This window comes from Chrysochloris asiatica, unplaced genomic scaffold, assembly GCF_000296735.1.
Source record: "Chrysochloris asiatica unplaced genomic scaffold, ChrAsi1.0 scaffold00165, whole genome shotgun sequence".
Taxonomy (NCBI): Eukaryota; Metazoa; Chordata; class Mammalia; order Afrosoricida; family Chrysochloridae; genus Chrysochloris; species Chrysochloris asiatica.
This window is the reverse complement of record NW_006408683.1, coordinates 1,663,943-1,681,418: the sequence shown is the minus strand read 5'-3', so window position 1 is coordinate 1,681,418 and position 17,476 is coordinate 1,663,943. Positions and strand designations below refer to the sequence as shown.

At 36.6% G+C, this 17,476-nt stretch overlaps 1 protein-coding gene across 3 annotated transcripts in view; it reads left to right on the top strand.

Annotated features, from left to right (window-relative positions):
• The window catches only part of CDC42BPA (CDC42 binding protein kinase alpha (DMPK-like)), a 628,044-nt gene that overhangs the window by 84,490 nt on the left and 526,078 nt on the right, over nucleotides 1–17,476 (top strand). For all 3 annotated transcript variants that reach the window (XM_006871264.1, XM_006871263.1, XM_006871265.1), the window contains one exon: nucleotides 8,898–8,989. In XM_006871264.1, coding sequence (XP_006871326.1) covers nucleotides 8,898–8,989 — 92 coding nt within the window. The remainder of the gene's footprint in view (nucleotides 1–8,897; nucleotides 8,990–17,476) is intronic.

Below are 17,476 nucleotides of genomic sequence, written 5' to 3'. Positions count from 1 at the left end.
TCAGAGTTCTGGGACCATCCCCTGAGCCTGCTTGTTCGGGTATTCTCTGTTGTTGCTGGCGGAGCTCTTTACTGCACTTCCACCTGATTGGCCATCTTGTTTGTTCTCCTGTCACAGCTGTTTCATCTCCAGGATATGTATTTAGGAGTAGGATTGCTGAATCATAATGTACTATTTCTAGCTTTTTGAGATTTTCGTACTATCTTCTATGAAAGAAATAGATTTCATACTATCTTCTATAGTTATTGTATCCTTTTATATTTCTACCAGCAATGTAAAAGAATTCCAATACATACACAGCCTCAGCAGTGTTTATTGTTTTCTGTTGTTTTGCTTTTTTTTTTTTTTGTCATTGCCATTTTTGCAGGGGTAAGATGGTATCTCAGTGTAGTTTTGCTTTGAATCTCAGTAATGGCTGATACTTGTGAACATCCTTTCAAGTAGTTATTTGTTGACTGCCTGAATGTCCTCTTTGATGAAGTATCTCTGTTCATGTCCTTTGGCCATATTTTGATTAGATTGCCTTATTTTGTCCATATTTCAGAGTTTTGTACATATTCCAGAGTTTTGTACATATTCCAGAGTTTTGTACATATTTCAGAGTTTTGTACATATTCCAAACTCTTAACAGCTGTCTTTGACAGAGATTTTTTTTCTCAGTCTGTAGGTTCTGTTTTTACTCACATGGTAAAATCTTGGGATGGGGATAGGGATTTAAGTTTTAGAGGTACTAATAATATAACTCTTATCCTGTCACTCATTCATTTTTAGTTTTGTTTGATAGGCTCTTTGTACCAAAAATTAGGCTCCCTGTCGTTATCCTATGTTAATCTTCCAGAAAGTTTGTAGTTTTAGCCTTAAATTTATAGCTTTGAGCCATTTTGAGTAAGATTTTCTGTATGGTTTGAGGTATGGATCCTGATTCATTTTCTAAATATGGATATCCAGTTTTACCAATACCATTTGTTAAAGAGATTGTTATTCCCCATTGATTGGACTTTGACATTAAATTAAGATGTCACTTTGATTAGAGGCCTCTTTAACTTCCCAATCTCAAAATTTACTACATACCCACAGTGGTCAAAATAGCCTGATACTGGTACAATGAAGATAGATAGGTCAGTAGAACAGAATTGAGAACCCTGAAGTAAATCCATCCACATATAACCAACTGATCTTTAACAAAGGACCAAAACACATTAAATGATGCTAGTAAAAATGGAAATACATTTGCAGAAGAATGAAACAAAACCCATATCATTTATCATGTACAAAAACAAACCACAGATTAAAGGCCTACATATAAAACTAGAACTATAAAGATCATCAATGAAAAAATAGGGACAATTAAGGACTCTAATACATGGCATAAATATACTATCAAACATAAGTAAAAACACACCAACAGCAACAGACAAAATAGATGACTGGGACCTCCGAAAAAATTAGACATTTATGTGCTAACGTTATGTTTGGCCCAGGATTGAGCAATGCTTTGTTCTGTTGTGCGTAAGGTCACTGTGAGTCGGTACCGACTCGTTGACACCTAACAACAACAACAACAACAACAACAAAGGTATGTTTGGTAAGGTGGAGAGTCAGAGAAAAAGAGGAAGACCTCCAGCAAGATGGATTGGCAAAGTGGCAGCATCAGTAGGCTCAAGTGTGGCAACAGTTGTGAGGTTGGCCCAGGATTGGGCAATGTTTCATTCTGGTGTGCATAAGGTTGCTATGAGTCGGTACCAACTCGATGGCACCTAACAACAAAACAACAAAGCTTTCACCAAAAGAGTGAAAAGGAAGCAAGCATACTGGGAAATTTTTGAAACAATGTATCAGACAAAGGATTCAATCTTTATAGAAAACTGCAATGCCCATACAAGAAAAAGACAAACAACCCAATTAAAAAATTAGCACAGGACATGAAAAGACACTTCACCAAAGAACCCATTCAGACAGCTAACTAAGCATGTGAAAAAATGTTCATGATCATTAGCCATTGTTGTTGTTGTTAAGTGCCATCAAGTCAGTTCCGACTCATACTGACCCTGTATAGGATTTCTGAGGAGTGACTGGTGGGTTTGAACTGCCAGCCTTGTACTTCAAACCTACCTTGCTGTCCAGTGCTTATCCTAAGGTGACACACATAAGAACAACAATGAGATATCATCTCTTACCAGTATTAATAGCAAAGTTTATAAAAGTAGAAAACAGCAAATGCTGGTGAGCGTGTGAAGAGACTGGGACACTCTGGTGGAACTGAAAATGGCTCAACCTCTCTAGAGAATGGTATGGTGCTTCCTCAGAAAGTTGGAAATAGAAAATACTGTATGACCCAGAAATCCCTTTACTTGTTATATATCCATAAGAAATAAAAGCGAGTATATATATGCACACCCATGTTCATTGCAGCACTCTTCACAATACCAAAAAGATGGTGACAGCCTAAATGCACATCGATGGAAGGGTGGATAAACATATGGTACATACATACAATGCAATACTATGCAACATTGGAGAATAATGATGAATCTGCTAAACACCTCATAATTTGGATGAACCTGGAGGACATTATGCTGAGTGAAATAACTCAGTCACAAAATGGAAAAATATTGTATGAGACCACGATTGTATAAATTCAAAGTTTTCATACTAAAAGAAACAATCATTGATGCTTACCACGGTTGGGAGGGAAGGGAGAGTAATGCACTGGCTAGCGGGTAGATAATGTTAACTCAGGTGATGGGAGGATAGTATACAATAAGGGGAGGTCGGTATGTAAGAAGAAGAAGGTTAGCAGAATGATGAAGATATGGTGAAGGCACAGGGAGTTGTGCAAGGGCTAAAGGGGATAGAGGTAAATAATGACATATACACAACCTTTGAACAACAGTGTTCTGGGTGTAGATTCATGGAGAGAGACAAAGCCTGAATGGGTATGGGAGGAAGAGTGGGAGATATGAGTTTGAAAGCAGATATTTGGACATGGATAATCGCAGGGAGGAATAGGGACAACTGAATTGCTCTTGCATGGAGATTGCAATCATTGAGATAAAACAGTGTATGTTTTGTTGAATGTAAAACTGATATATTGTCTGTAAACCTTTACTCAATTCATAATTAAAAAAAAGTATATATCACTTTGATGATTATGGTGCACTTGAGTTGAACCATAGTATATAAAATCACATCAAATGCATGCAAATAACTGGACAGTCAATAAAGAAGACCAAAGAAGAATTGATACAATTGAATTATGGTATTGGCTAAAAATATGGGTTCTACCATAGACTAGCCATAATAAACAAAATTCTTGAAAGTGAGGATGTGAGACTTCTTTTGTACTTTGGACATATTATATGTCCAAAGTACAAAGGGCTTTGTCTCTGAAGGAGGACGTCATGCTTCGAAAAGTGGAAGGTCAGTGAAAAAGAGGATGATCTCAGTGAGTTGGAGTGACACCATGGCTACAACAGTGGGCTCAGATGTAGCAACAATTGTGAGGATAGTGCAGGACTGAGCAATGTTTCATTTTATTGTACATAAGGGTTCAAAACTGCCAGCTGTTCCGTGGGAGAAAGATGAGGCTTTCTGCTCCCGTAAAGATTTACAGCCTCGGAAACACTGTACAGGGTCGCTATGAGTCAGAACCGACTCCATGGCACATAACAACAACAACAACAAGGGTTGCTATCAGTTGGAATCAACTTGATGATACCTAACAACAACAACAACAATAAAATATACAAGTGCTAGATGTTTTCTCTTTTAAACTTGACCACACCTTCAAAGAATAGGTAATTAATTTTGTTAAAATAAATAAAAATTGTTTTACACAATTGAAGAAAGAAAGCGTCTCATTTAGTGAGATTGATTTATCTTTGATAAGAAACCAGTTGAAGACAGTACAGAAAAAGATAATTGTTGTTAAGTGCTATTGAGTAAGTTTTGATTCATAGCAACCATGTATAGAGTTTCTGAGGAGTGACTGGTGAGTTTAAACCACTGTCCTTACCATTCAAACCCACCTTGCAGTCCAGCGTTTTATCCTGCATTGTCATGCCAGGGCTTCAAAATAATTGTGGAGAAGCATTATTTATGAACACACATATAAAATTCCTATACAAAAATACCAGCAATCGTCTGACACTTTGTTGTACTGTGGTGGGTAGCATGGTGCTTTGATGATGAAAGCTATGTCATTGTTATTGTAAACAGCATCAGGGTTACCCGTGGTGGAGAGTTTTCAGCCGAGCTTCAAAACTGAGACAGATTAGGAATAAGGAGAGACAGACAACTTCTGAATGTTTAGCTACTGAAAATATTATAAATAGCAGTGGAACATTGTCAGATATAGTACCAGAATATGAAGACATGAATAGCAGCAGAACATTGTTAGATATAGAGCAGGAAGATGAGCCCCTCAGATTGGAAGGCACTCAAAATACAACTGAGGAAGAGCTACCTCCTCAAAGTAGAGTTGACCATAATGATGTGAATTGAGCAACCCTTTTGGGATCTTTATTTGCTGATGGGTCAAACTCAAAATGAAGAGACACAGCTGCAAACATAATAATCAGAACACAGGATTATGAAATATGAATCTAGGAAAATTGTAAGTTGTAAAAAATGAAATGGAATTCATAAAGATCTTAGGCATTAGTGAGCTGAAATGGACTGGTACTGGCAATTTTGAATTAGACAATCATATGGTTTACTATACTGGGATCTGGCCTTCAAGGAAGACCAGTTAATACCGCTATTATTAAAATTTATACAAAAACCACTAAAGCCAGTAATGATGAAATTGAAGAATTCTGCCATCTTCTTCGGTCTGAAATTGATGAAACATGCAGTCAAGATGTATTGATAATTGCTGGTGATTGAAATGAGAAAATGTGAAACAAAGAGTCAAAGAGTAAGGATAAAGTAGTTGGAAAATATAGCCTTGGTGATACAAATGATGCTGGAGATTGCATGATTGAATATTTCAAGACCAATGAATTCTTTGCTGCAGATACTTTTTAAAAACAACATAAATGTGTACACCTGGACCACACCTGATGAAATATACAGGAATCATGTTGACTTTACGGAGCTCTGGTAGCGTAGTGGTTACGAATCGGGCTGTGAACCTTAAGGCTAGCAGTTTGAAACTACCAGCCACTCTGCGGGAGAAAGATGAGGCATTCTGCTCCCATAAAGATTTACAGCCTCGGAAACCCTGTACAGGGTCGCTATGGGTCGGAATCGACTCTACGGCACTTTACAACAACAACATGTTGACTTTATCTGTTGGAAGAGATTGTGGAAAAGCACAATATCATCAGCCAAGACAAAGCCAAGGTTAGACTGTGAAACAGGCCATCAGTTGTTCATAGACAAGTTCAGATTGAAGCTGAAGAAAATTAAAACAAGTCCACGAGAGTCAAAATATGACTGAATATGTCCCACCTAAATTTAGAAATCATCTCAAGAATAGATTTGTTACATTAGACAGTAATTACTAGAAACAAGAAGAGTTGTGGGATGACATCAGGAACATCATATAGGAAGAAAGCAAAATGTCATTAAGACAAGAAAGAAGGAAAAAACAAAATGAATGTTAGAAGAGACTTGAAACTTGTTCTTGAGAGTAGAGATGCTAATGCAAACGGAAGAAATGAGCAAGTAAAAGAGTTAAATAGAAAATTTCAAAGGGTAGTTTGAGAAGACAAAGTCAAGTATTATAATGAACTATGCAAAGGCCTGGAGTTAGAAAACCAAAAGGGAGGAAAACACACAACATTTCCCAAGCTGAAAGAAATGAAGAAAATATTCTAGCCTCCACTTTCAATAATGAAGGATTCTATGGGGATTCCTGATGTGGCATGATAGGATAAGTACTGGACTTTAAAATCACAAACCTACCAGCCTTTCTTCAGAAACCATACACAGAGTTGCTGTGAGTTGGCACTGACTCGATGACACTTAACAAAGGGCAAAATAATGAATGATGCAGAAAACATCAGAAGAAGATAGACACAACATGCAGAGTCACTTTACTAAAAAGAAATGGTTTGTGTCTCAACATTTCAAGAAGTGGCATATGATCAAGAACCAATGGTAATGAAGGAAAACAAATCTTAGCTGCATTGAAGGCAGTGGCAAAACCAAGACTGCAGGAAATGACAGAACACCAATTGAAATCTTTCAACAAACTGATGTAGCACTGGATACCCTCACTCATCTATGATTTTGAGGCTATAATTTTTACAGAAGCAGACTGCCACATCTTTCTCCCTTGGAAAAGCTGATGGGTTCAGATTGCTATCTTTTCAGCAAATCACTGCATCACCAGGGCTCTTTCCCACTGCTGTGTTATACTGTTAATGATACTCTTGCCAACACTTGGTAGTTTCAGATTTAAAATTTTTGGGGCATATTTAATTTGTAAATAATATAAAATTCCTGTTATGTTAATTTGCATTTTCTGGATTTCTGCTAATGTGAGCATCTTTTTATTTGTATTTATATTTAGCAACACTGAGCTTTTAAAGTGTAAGAATGACACTTACTACATAATATGTTTACTTGAGAACAGGTACTGCTTTATACATCTTTTATAACTTCAGTAGCTTGCAGAATGCTTGATGTGCAAAGGATACTTACAGATATTTTTTCAAGTGAATTATGTAAATGGTTAGTAAACTTTGAGCTTTCTGAAGTTAAATAAACAACTCATTTTTGAATAACTGAAAGTAAAGTAGTTTTGCAATATAAAAGAAATGAAATGAAAAGTTTTTTTTTTTTTTTTAACTCTCATAGATGCAAAGGAATAGAGACATAGTTATTCCTTTACTTTATACTGTCCACCAAACTTGGATAACAAATTAAACAAAACCTTTAATCCTAGTTATGCCTGACTGTACAGTACACATTTGCTTAGTGCTTTTTGAGTATATATTTTTGTGGATAAGAATAAGCATAAATCTGATCCCCAGAATGTGAAGAGTAATCAAATCCTCACTTTCCCTCTTCTTCATCAACTCTGACACCAAGTTCATGTATGATGCTTTCTCTTGTGGATCTTAGCCACTTTGAGTTAACTCTTTTAGCCTGCCAGATAGACAAATGGCTATCACAATTTTGGGGTCTTCCTTTGGGCCCTCACTTTTTAACTGGTGAACTTTCCCCATTTCTGTGTGTATGATAATTCATTACTACATCTCCAGAACCCACAGAAAGTACTACACTTAGAATGATAGATTTGTTATAGTAAAAGGGTACAAATCAGGATTACCATATGGAAGAGATGCATGGATGAGTTCCGTCAGGGATTCCTTCTGAGAGCTTTGGCACATCACCCTCCTTTTGTCAGCGTTATGAAATCTCTGTGTTTTCATGTTCAGAGGTTTTATTATCCAGTCAGGAGTTTCAACTCTCAATGCATGTGCATGATAGGCCAAATCACACCTCCTGAGGTTAGTTGATATCAAGTGGTCATTAACACATCCAAGCACTGGACCTCAAGGTCGGTTTGAACCACAAGGTCGGCATTTCAAACTCACCAGCCGCGCCTGGGAAACCCTATACAGGGCCACTATGTCTCGGAGTCAACTTGACGGCACTTAACAACAACAACAACAACAACATAGTTTTGTGGAAGTCCTGGTATCGTGCACTCGATCACAAGGTCAGCTTGAACCACAAGGTCAGTGGTTCTACTCACCAACCGCTCCTCAAAAACTCTATATAGGGTTGCTATGGGCTGGAACTGACTCAATGGCACTTAACAAAAATAATATAGTTATGTCTGAAGGAGCCCTGGTAGCATAGTGGATTATCCGCTGGGCTGCTAACCTCAAGGTCAGTACTTCGAATCTACGAGTCTCCATGGGAGAAAGTTCAAGCTTTCTGCTCCTGTAAAGATTTACAGCTTTGGAACTTTATAAAGTCGAAACTGACTTGATGGCCAACAACCATCACAAAGGCATGCATGCATTTGTGTCTTTCCTAGAGGCTGAGTTTCTTGAAGGTGAAAGTACTATATGAAACCAAAACCAAACCCACTGCCATCAAGTTGATTCTGACTCATAGTGACCTTAGATAGGTTTTCCAAGACTAAATCTTTATAGGAGCAGACAGCCTCGTTTTTCTCCAGAAGACTAGCTGGTGAGTTAGAACTGCTGACCTTGTGGTTAGCAATCCAGTGCTTATCCTCTGGTGCTACTAGGGCTTCCCATAAATTCCAGTGATTGCCATCGTACTTACATAATGTTGTTGTTGTTAAGTGCTGTTAACTTGGTTCCAGTTCATAGCGAGCCTGTATAGAGTTTCCAAGAATTTTTAAATCTTTACAGAAACAGAAAATCTTACCTTTCTCCCAAAGAACAGACGGTGGGCTTGAACCACCGACCATGTGGTTCACAGTCCAATACTTATTTATGTAGCCACTGGCCTTCCTTCTATAGTGTAGGCTCTTGCAAAAGGCTTGTTAAAGAATACTTAATGATTATGTATTAATTTAAATTAATGTAAATCTAATTAATTATTAATTTACTGGGTCAGAATTGCTGTAGTTCTGTTTGGCTCCGTGAAATTTGCTTTTACTTCTAGGAGTTTCATGTCAAAGTATATACCTATTGTTGATAGAATACAGAAAATGTTTAACATGAAAATTATTTGATCTCATTTTGTGTCCCTGCTACTTTGCAATGTTTCACATTGTTTGTTATTTAAAAATGTATTTCTCACCACCATTTCAAAGAAATTATAGTTTTGTTGTGGAAATTGAATGTTTCTTCTGAATATAGCTTGATGAAATATTTGAATTTTTATTGTGTAAGGAAGAAATATCATTATATCTCATTTTCATTGTTTCATTAATAAGTAAGTGATGCTTTCTTTTGTTTCAGCCAAACCATTTACTTCTAAAGTGAAACAGATGCGATTACATAGAGAAGATTTTGAAATATTAAAGGTGATTGGCCGAGGAGCATTTGGGGAGGTAAGAGAGAAAGATTATGTAGAAGATTTGCTAATTATTTATATTAATAGAATTATAATAATCCTAAACATGTATTTTATACAGTCCACGAGAGAGTTTAACTGAAATATTATTTACTTGCTTTTGTTATTAATATATTCAACAGAAATGTGTTAAAGTTTTATGATAAACTTATATATGACATTTCTCCCCAAAATGTTTCTCTTGTTTTTATATGACTGTCTTTTGTTCCATTGGTTATCTCTCTTTGTACTAAAACCATACTGTCTTAATTCTACTAAGAGACTGTTATTATTGTTAAGTGTTTTTGAGTTGGTTTTGACTGATAGCAACCTTGTATAGGGTTTCTAAGGAATGATTGGTGAGTTTGAACCACTGACCTTGCAGTTCAAACCAACCTTGAATCGAGTACTTATCCTACAGAGCCAAGTGATAGTGAATATCCTCTAACTTCCTCCCTCCTTTTCTATTTATTTTTCATTTTCCTTCTCTTTGTTCTTGGCTCTTTTAATATTTTCATATAATTTTAGAATTCATTTATTAACTTTCACTCATTCATAAACACACATCCTACTGATATTTTGATAGGAATTGTATTGAGACTAAAGATCAGTTTAAGTGACTAATTGATGTCTTTATAATATTTAGTTTGCTAATCCATAGACATGGTATATCCTTCCATTTATATAAGGCTTTATAATGGACTCAGGAATAGCAATAATTGTAATGTTGGTGCGGGACCAGGCAGTGTTTTGTTCTGTTGTGCATAGGGTCACTATGAGTCTGTTTCAACTTGATAGCACCTAACAACAAAGTTTCTATCTCTTAGATGGATCCCTGGTGATACAGTGGTTAAGCACTCTGCTGCTAACTGGAAGGTTAGGAGTTTGAACCCACCAGCCATTCTATGAGAGAAAGATGTGGCAATCTGCTTCCATAAAGATTTGGAACTGGAAACCCTAGGAATAGTTCTGCTCGGTTCTGTAAGAACGCCATGAGTTGAACTAGACTTGGCAACAATAAATTTTGTTCCATTTTGGAAGTTTCTCTCAATGGTTTTTAGTGTTCATTCAGTTTAGGGGACTTGCACATCTTTCAGGGAATTTATTCCTTGATTTGTGACATTGTTGATGTTATTTTAATTAGAATTGTTCCTTAAATTTCATTTTATAATTGTTTGCTACTAGTAGTTAGAATGGAGTCCTGATGTGGTACTGTAGGATAAGCACTGGACTGTTAATCACAAGATTGATGGTTCAAACCCACCCGCTACTCCTTAGAAATCCTATATAAGTCACCGTGAGTTGGAACTGACTTAATGGCATTTAACAAGTAGTTAGAAACGTAATTGAATTTTGTTTGTTGCCTTCATACCCAGCAACCTTATAATAAATTATGAATGGTGTTGAATTTTAATTAAAAAAATTTTTTTGGCATCTTCTGAAGATGATTTAGTCATCTTTTCTTTTCCTCTTTTCCCCTCCCTTTCCCATTTGAGCTGGTAAGACTGTCCTAGTCTAGGAATAGTTTACACCATGAAAACATAAGGTGGGACCAGGGGAAAGAAAGAAAATTAAAGTAGCAGTGGGAGCCATTCCATCATTGAACAAACCTTGATGAAGTTTCTACTGTGTTGGCAGTTCAGACTCACCCAGTGGGGCCATGGAAGAAAGGCCTAGTGGTTTTTTTCTGTAGGGATTATAGCCAAGGGGGTCCTGTGGATCAGTTCTGCTCTATAAAATAAGGTGTTGCAGTTAGTCACAATTGACTTAGCAGTAAGGAGTTTCTTTTGTTTTGATGTTCCAGTAGAATTCTCAGGACTCCTAGGATTGCAAAGGAGACTAATACACAGGCCTACTCTCAGGTATTTCACTACAGTGATGAACTGTAGCCTTGGTGGTGTAGCTGCTTTGCAGGAGAAGGGTGAAGTTTTTTTTGCTGCTTTAGAGATTTGCAGTGTTGGAAAGCCTACACAGGGTCACTATGGGTCAGAGCTGACTCAAAAGCACACAGCAGCAGCAATACATTTAGTTTTAACTTTATATATAAATATTTAAAAAATGATATATAAATGTATACAAATATATATATATATATATAAAGTTGAAGCTAAGTGAATATATATACATTTATATATCCTTTTTGTTTAATTGATTGTTAAGTAGAATATAGTCGTGGTTTTCTAAAATCCAGCGTATAATTTTTTATCGTTTAAGAATAGTCAGTTGACATTTAATGTAATGATATTATTTACTGATCTTGAACATGGCACAGAACGAGGCAACATTTCACTGTTATTCTGTTGCTCTAAGTAGGAACCAATTCAGTGGTAACTAACAACACCATCTCTACTGTTATTATTTTTTTTCTATTTGTCCTTCCTATTCTGTAATAGTTTTTTTCTCATTTCTTGCTTTTTCTTGGAGTAATGAAGTATTTTAAGTTATTCTTCCCCCTCTATTAATTTTCTATTTTTACCTAAAACAAGATAAAATATTTATTGACTCTCCTAAAGACTGCCACATGCATCCATGATAAATTTATATTTTACAAATTTATAGCTACCTGACATCTATCTTTTCTGGTTATTGCCTTCATGCATTTTATATATATAATATATATATGTTGTTGTTATTAAGTGCCATAAAACCGGTTCTGACTCATAGCGACCCTGTGTAGGATTTGTGAGAAGTGAATGAGTTTGAACTGCTGACTTTGTGGTTCACAGTCCAGTGCTGACCCTACGGTGCCACACCAGGAGGCCTATATACATATATTTTCCAAAATACTATTATGATTATATTTTCCCTATTTATTTAGATTTACATTTTCTGTTGCTCTTCAAATTCACACACTTCTTCATATTCACTAAGTTCCTTTTTAGATCATTCACCTTTGAGAAATTCAGGTTTCCATTTCTTTAGCATAGATCTGCTGATGATACATTATCTTCTCTGCCTAAATCTATATTTATTTTGAGTTAAAGGTTTTAAAAATTAAGGTATATGTGGTAGATTCTGTGTAACCATCATGCAGACCAGGATATAGAACGTTTCTAGTATTCACTAGAGTCCTTTTTTCCAGTCTAAGTGAATAACCACCTTCTCATTAGCTATTCTGATTGTTGTCATCATAGATTAATTTTGTCTGTTTTAGATTTTTGTATTAATAGAATTATATAGTTGCCATGCAGTATTTTTATTCTAAACATATATTTAAAAAATTTTGCATATATAAACTCATTTATTGTCCGGTAGTTTTGGCAAGGCATGCAAGTAGTAGCACGTAACATTTATTCAGATCTAGAAAATCAGAATGAACAATTATAAGTAAAGCATTTCTTCAGTTCTTAGAGTCCAAATCTTTATATTTCAGGCTTTTCCCTTTTATGAGTGGTCTTGGGAGGGATCCTTGGTCCAGGCTTCAACTTGGCAGAGATCCTGCGTAGCTAGGGCCTGAGATCAGCAGCATTGGACAGAATTTTAGTCCAGTGCTGCAGTCTTCAGAGAGTCAGACTCTAGAGAATGATCAAAGGGCCTTATTAGGAAGTTTTGTGAAAATTGAAGACTCTATTGGTGAGAAAAAGGCCAGAAAGGTTGTGCCAAGAAAGTTTTTTCTATCATGATTATGTACTTGCTCATTCTTCAAGGCTGTCCTATTAGAATTTTGTTGGTAAAACTTACAGCATCTACCCTACAACCTTGATCTTGCCCTTTTAGACTTCTTTTTATTCTCAAAGTCAAAGAACATTCAATAGGAATACAACTGTGTTCCTCGAGGATGCCAGAAGTATCATTTTGTTGTAGTATAAATTGAAAAGCTCAGAATTCTTCAGGGAAGTGTTGTTGTTGATGTTAGGTGCTGTCAAGTTTGTTCCAACTCATGACAACTTATGAACAACAGAATGAAACACTGCACCATCATCACAATTGTGGATACCCTTGAACCCATTGCTGTTACCACTGTGCCAGTCCATCTTATTGGTGGTTTGGGGGATTTCCTCTTTTTCTCTGAGTTTACCAAACATGATGTCTCTCAAGGGACAGATCCCTTCTGAGAATAAGTCCAAAATATGAGAGACAATGAATGTGTCCCCATCCTGACTTCTAAGGAGCTTCTGACTTCTAAGGAGTATTCTGGCTGTACTTTCTCCAGTACAGGTTTATTTGTTCTTCTGACAGCCCATTTTTAAATATTCTTCTTCAACACCATAACTCAAATGTATCAATTCTTCTATGGTCTTCCTTATTCATTTCCCAACTTTCACATGCATATGACGTTATTGAAAATACTATGGCTTGAGTCAGGTGCACTTTAGTACTTAAACTGATATCTTTGCTCTTCTACACTTTAAAGAGGTCTTGTGCTGCAGATTTGTGTAATGCAGTACGCCATTTGGCTTTTTGACTGCTGCTTCTATGAGTGTTGATGGTGGATTCAAGCAAAATGAAGTCTTTGACAACTTCAGTCTTTGCATAATTTATCTTGTATTGTTTATTAGTCCAGTGATGAGGATTTTTGTTTCTTTACATTGAGGTGCAATCCATCCCGGGGGCTGTAGTCTTTGATCTACATCATCAAGTATTTTAAGTCCTCTTTGCTTTCAGCAAGCAAGTTTGTATCATTGGTATATTGCAGGTTGTTAATAACTGTTGCTTCAATGCTGGTGCCATGTTCTTCTTCGAATAATCCAGTTTCCTGGATTATTTGCTCAGCATACAGATTGAATAATTATAGTAAAACAATACAATCCTGGCACACATCTTTGCTTGTTTTAAACCATTTGGTGTTGCCTTGTTCTGTTTGAACCACTGCCTCTTGGTCTATGTACAGGTTCTTCATGAGTATGTTTAAGTGCTACAGAAAACCCAATGTCCCTCAGTTTTGTCCATAGCTTGTCATGATTCACACAGTTGAAAGCCTTTGCATAGTCAGTAAAACACAGGTAACATCTTTATTGTATTCTATGCTTTTAGCCAAGATCTATATGACATCAGAAAAACTATCCTTATTCTGTGTCCTTGTTTGAAACTGACTTGAACCTCTGGCAGTTCCCTATCAATGTACTGTTGCAGACATTTTGAATTATCTTTAGCAAAATTTTACTCAAATGATACTATTAATATTGTCTGAAGATTTCTGTGTTCCGTGAGTCACCTTTCTTTGGAATGGCACAAATATGGATCTGTTCCATATTAGTTAGTTATTTAGGTAGCTGTCTTCCAAATATCGTGGTATAGGTGAGTAAGCGCCTCCAGTGCTGCATCAGTTTGTTGAATATTTCAATTTGTATTTAATCAATTACCAGAGGCTTGTTCTTTGCCAATGCTTTTAGCGCACCTTGGGCTTCTTCCTTCAGTAGCGTTGGCTTTTGAACATATGCTACATCTTGAAATGATTGAACTTCAACCATATCTTTTTAGTCTAGTGATTATGTATTTGTTCCATCTTCTTTTTGTTTTTAAATTTTCTGTTGTAAGTTGAGTGAAATTTTACAGGGCAGATTTTCAGTTTTCCATTCAATAAATAGGATTTTATTTCATTGCAATGATTATAATCCCCTCCATGTACCATCAGTCAACAGTGGTGATGATGGTGGTTATGTGCCGTGGAGTTGGTTCAGACTCATAGTGACCCTGTACAGGGTTTCCTAGGCTGGAAATCTTTACGGGAGCAGAAAGCCTCATCTTTCTCCTGTGGAAAAGCTGGTAGTTTCGAACTTACCTTAAGGTTCACAGCCCGATTTGTAACCATTTACATCTATTTCCCCATCCCCCCCCCCCTTGTTTTTTTTGATGAACTGGATCTTTGCTTATGGATGTAGTTGCTCAAAATACAAATACAAAACAGAAAAGACATACTCATTTACATGTCCATATGGCACAGTTTGCAAGGCAGCCTTCTATCCACAGGCACATAGCCTTTCTCATTCCATGGGCCTAGAGTCCTTAGCTGCTCTATTTCTCTGTGCCATCGCCTCTGCTGTTGTCTCTGCTCTCTGCTATTCTGGTTAGGACCCCATGCTCCACTCATATTCTTTCCTGTTGCTGTTCCTAGGGTCCTCTAACAATTACACACAATTGAATCATAAAATCCTATCCTCATCCTCCTCCACTCCCGTTCACCACACTCATCTGGAAAAGAAGAAAACTATTCAGTGAGGATTCTACCTTATTCTCCTTGTTCTGAAACTAAGCACACTCACATAAGTTTGTAAGCTAGCCACTTCATGCCTTTATAACTCCCCATTATTGATACCCAATGTCTAAGTTGCCTGCCCCTATCAATCCAATGTACTGGGGCAATAAGCTTGATCTTTGATATGAAGAGTCCTTCCCTTTTGACTAGAATTTTGAGCAACTGCACCCATAAGCAAAGATCCAGTTCATCAAATTGTAGCAATTTATACTTGGTCCCTTTATAAGACTTCTTTATCTTCATCTGGTTCAGTTCTGGTCAGCTAGCCATTCAAGCTATGACAAATGCTGCAACAAATATTGGTGTACATATATCTACTTGTGTTCTGGCTCATATTTCTTGTGGCTATATACCAAGTAGAGTAATTGTTGGATCATAAAGTATTTCTCTTTCCAGCTTTATGAGGAAGCACCATACCATTTTCCAGAGTGGTTGAATCACAGCAGTATAGGAGTGTCCCATATCTCTACACCTTCACTAGCATTGGTTGTCCTCTTTTTTTCTGAACTTCACTGCTAATGCTGGTGTAAGATGATATCTCCTTGTTGTTTTGATTTGCATCTTTCTAATGGCTAATGATTGTGAACATTTCTTCATATGTTTGTTGGTTGCCTGAATGACTTTCTTGGTGAAGTGTCTGTTCATTTCATAATTGGGTTGTTTGTATTTTTCTTTTAGAGATATAATTTCATATACATTTTAGAGATCAGTCCCTTTTCTGGTATGTGATTTTTTGCAAACATTTTTTCCCCACAGTCTGTGGGCTCTTTTGATGTGCATAAGTTTTTAATTTTTAGTATGTCCCAGTCATTTATTTTGTCCTCTATTGTTCTGGCATTTTTTGGCAACAGTATAAGATTTACATATAACAGTATAGTATTTATGCCAACTATAAGAGCCCTTAAGGAGCTCTGGTAGCGTAGTGGTTACGAATCGGGCTGCGAACCTCAAGGTCAGCAGTTTGAAACTACCAGCTGTTCCGCGGGAGAAAGATGAGGCTTTCTGCTCCTGTGAAGATTTACAGCCTCGGAAACCCTGTACAGGGTCACTATGAGTCAGAATCGACTCCACGGCACACAACAACAACATAGGAGCCCTTAAGTTTGTCCCTATTTCTTCACTGATGATCTTTACAGTTTTGGGTTTATATTTAGGTCTTTAATCCATGTTAAGTTAGTTTTTATACATAGTTTAAAATTACAGGTCTTGTTTCATTGTTTTGTAAATCAGTTTCCAGTTTTGCCAGCACCATTTGTTGAGGAGACTATCTCTTCACCATTTAATGTATTTTGGACCTTTGTCAAAGATCAGTTGACTGTATGGGGATGGATTTACTTCTGGGTTCTCAATTCTGTTCCACTAATATGTGCATCTTTCTTTGTACCAATATCAGGCTGTTTTGACCACTGTGGCCATGTAATAAATTTTGAAATCAGGGAGTGAGAGGCTTCCAGTTTTATTCTTCTTCTTAAGCAGTGCTATGCTTATCTGAAGCCTCTTTCCCTTCCATATTAAAGAATATTGTTAGAATCTGGATAGGGCTATATCTGTATATTGTTTTGGGTAGTATCGACATTTTCACAATGTTGAATCTTCCTATCCATGAGCATTGTATATTCTTTCATTTTTGTAAATTTGTTTAGGTTTCTTGTAATAGTGTTTTGTAGTTTTCTTTGTATAGGTCTTTTGCTTCTCTGGTTAGATTTATTCCTAAAGATTTCATCCTTTGGATGGCTGTTGTAAATGGTGTTGTTTTCCTAATTTTCTTTTCAGAGCTTTCTTTATTAGTATAGAGGAAACCAGCTGATTTTTGTATGATGATCTTGTGTCCTGCCACTTTGCTAAATGTTCCAATATTTTTTTTGCTGGATCTTTGGATTTTTCTATGTATATGAACATATCATCTGCAAATAAAGAAAGTTTAACTTCTTCTTTGCCAATTTGGATGTCTTTAATTTCCCCTTCTTGTCTTATAGCTCTGGCTAAGACTTGCAGCACAATATTGAATGGGAGTGATGATAAAAATGGCATTCTTGTCTTGTTCCTGTTTGCAAAGGGATTTCTTTCAGTTTCTTTACATTGAGAGTGATATTGGCTGTTGGTTTTCTATGTTGTTGTATTAAGTGCCATTGAGTCGACTCTGACTCATAGTTGCCCTGTTTAGGATTTCCAAGACGCAGCTGGTGGGTTTAAACTGCTAACCTTGTGGTTTTCAGTCCAGTGCTGATCCTATCTATGGTGCCACACCAGGAGTCCATATGCTCTTTATTATGTTGAGGAATTTCCCTT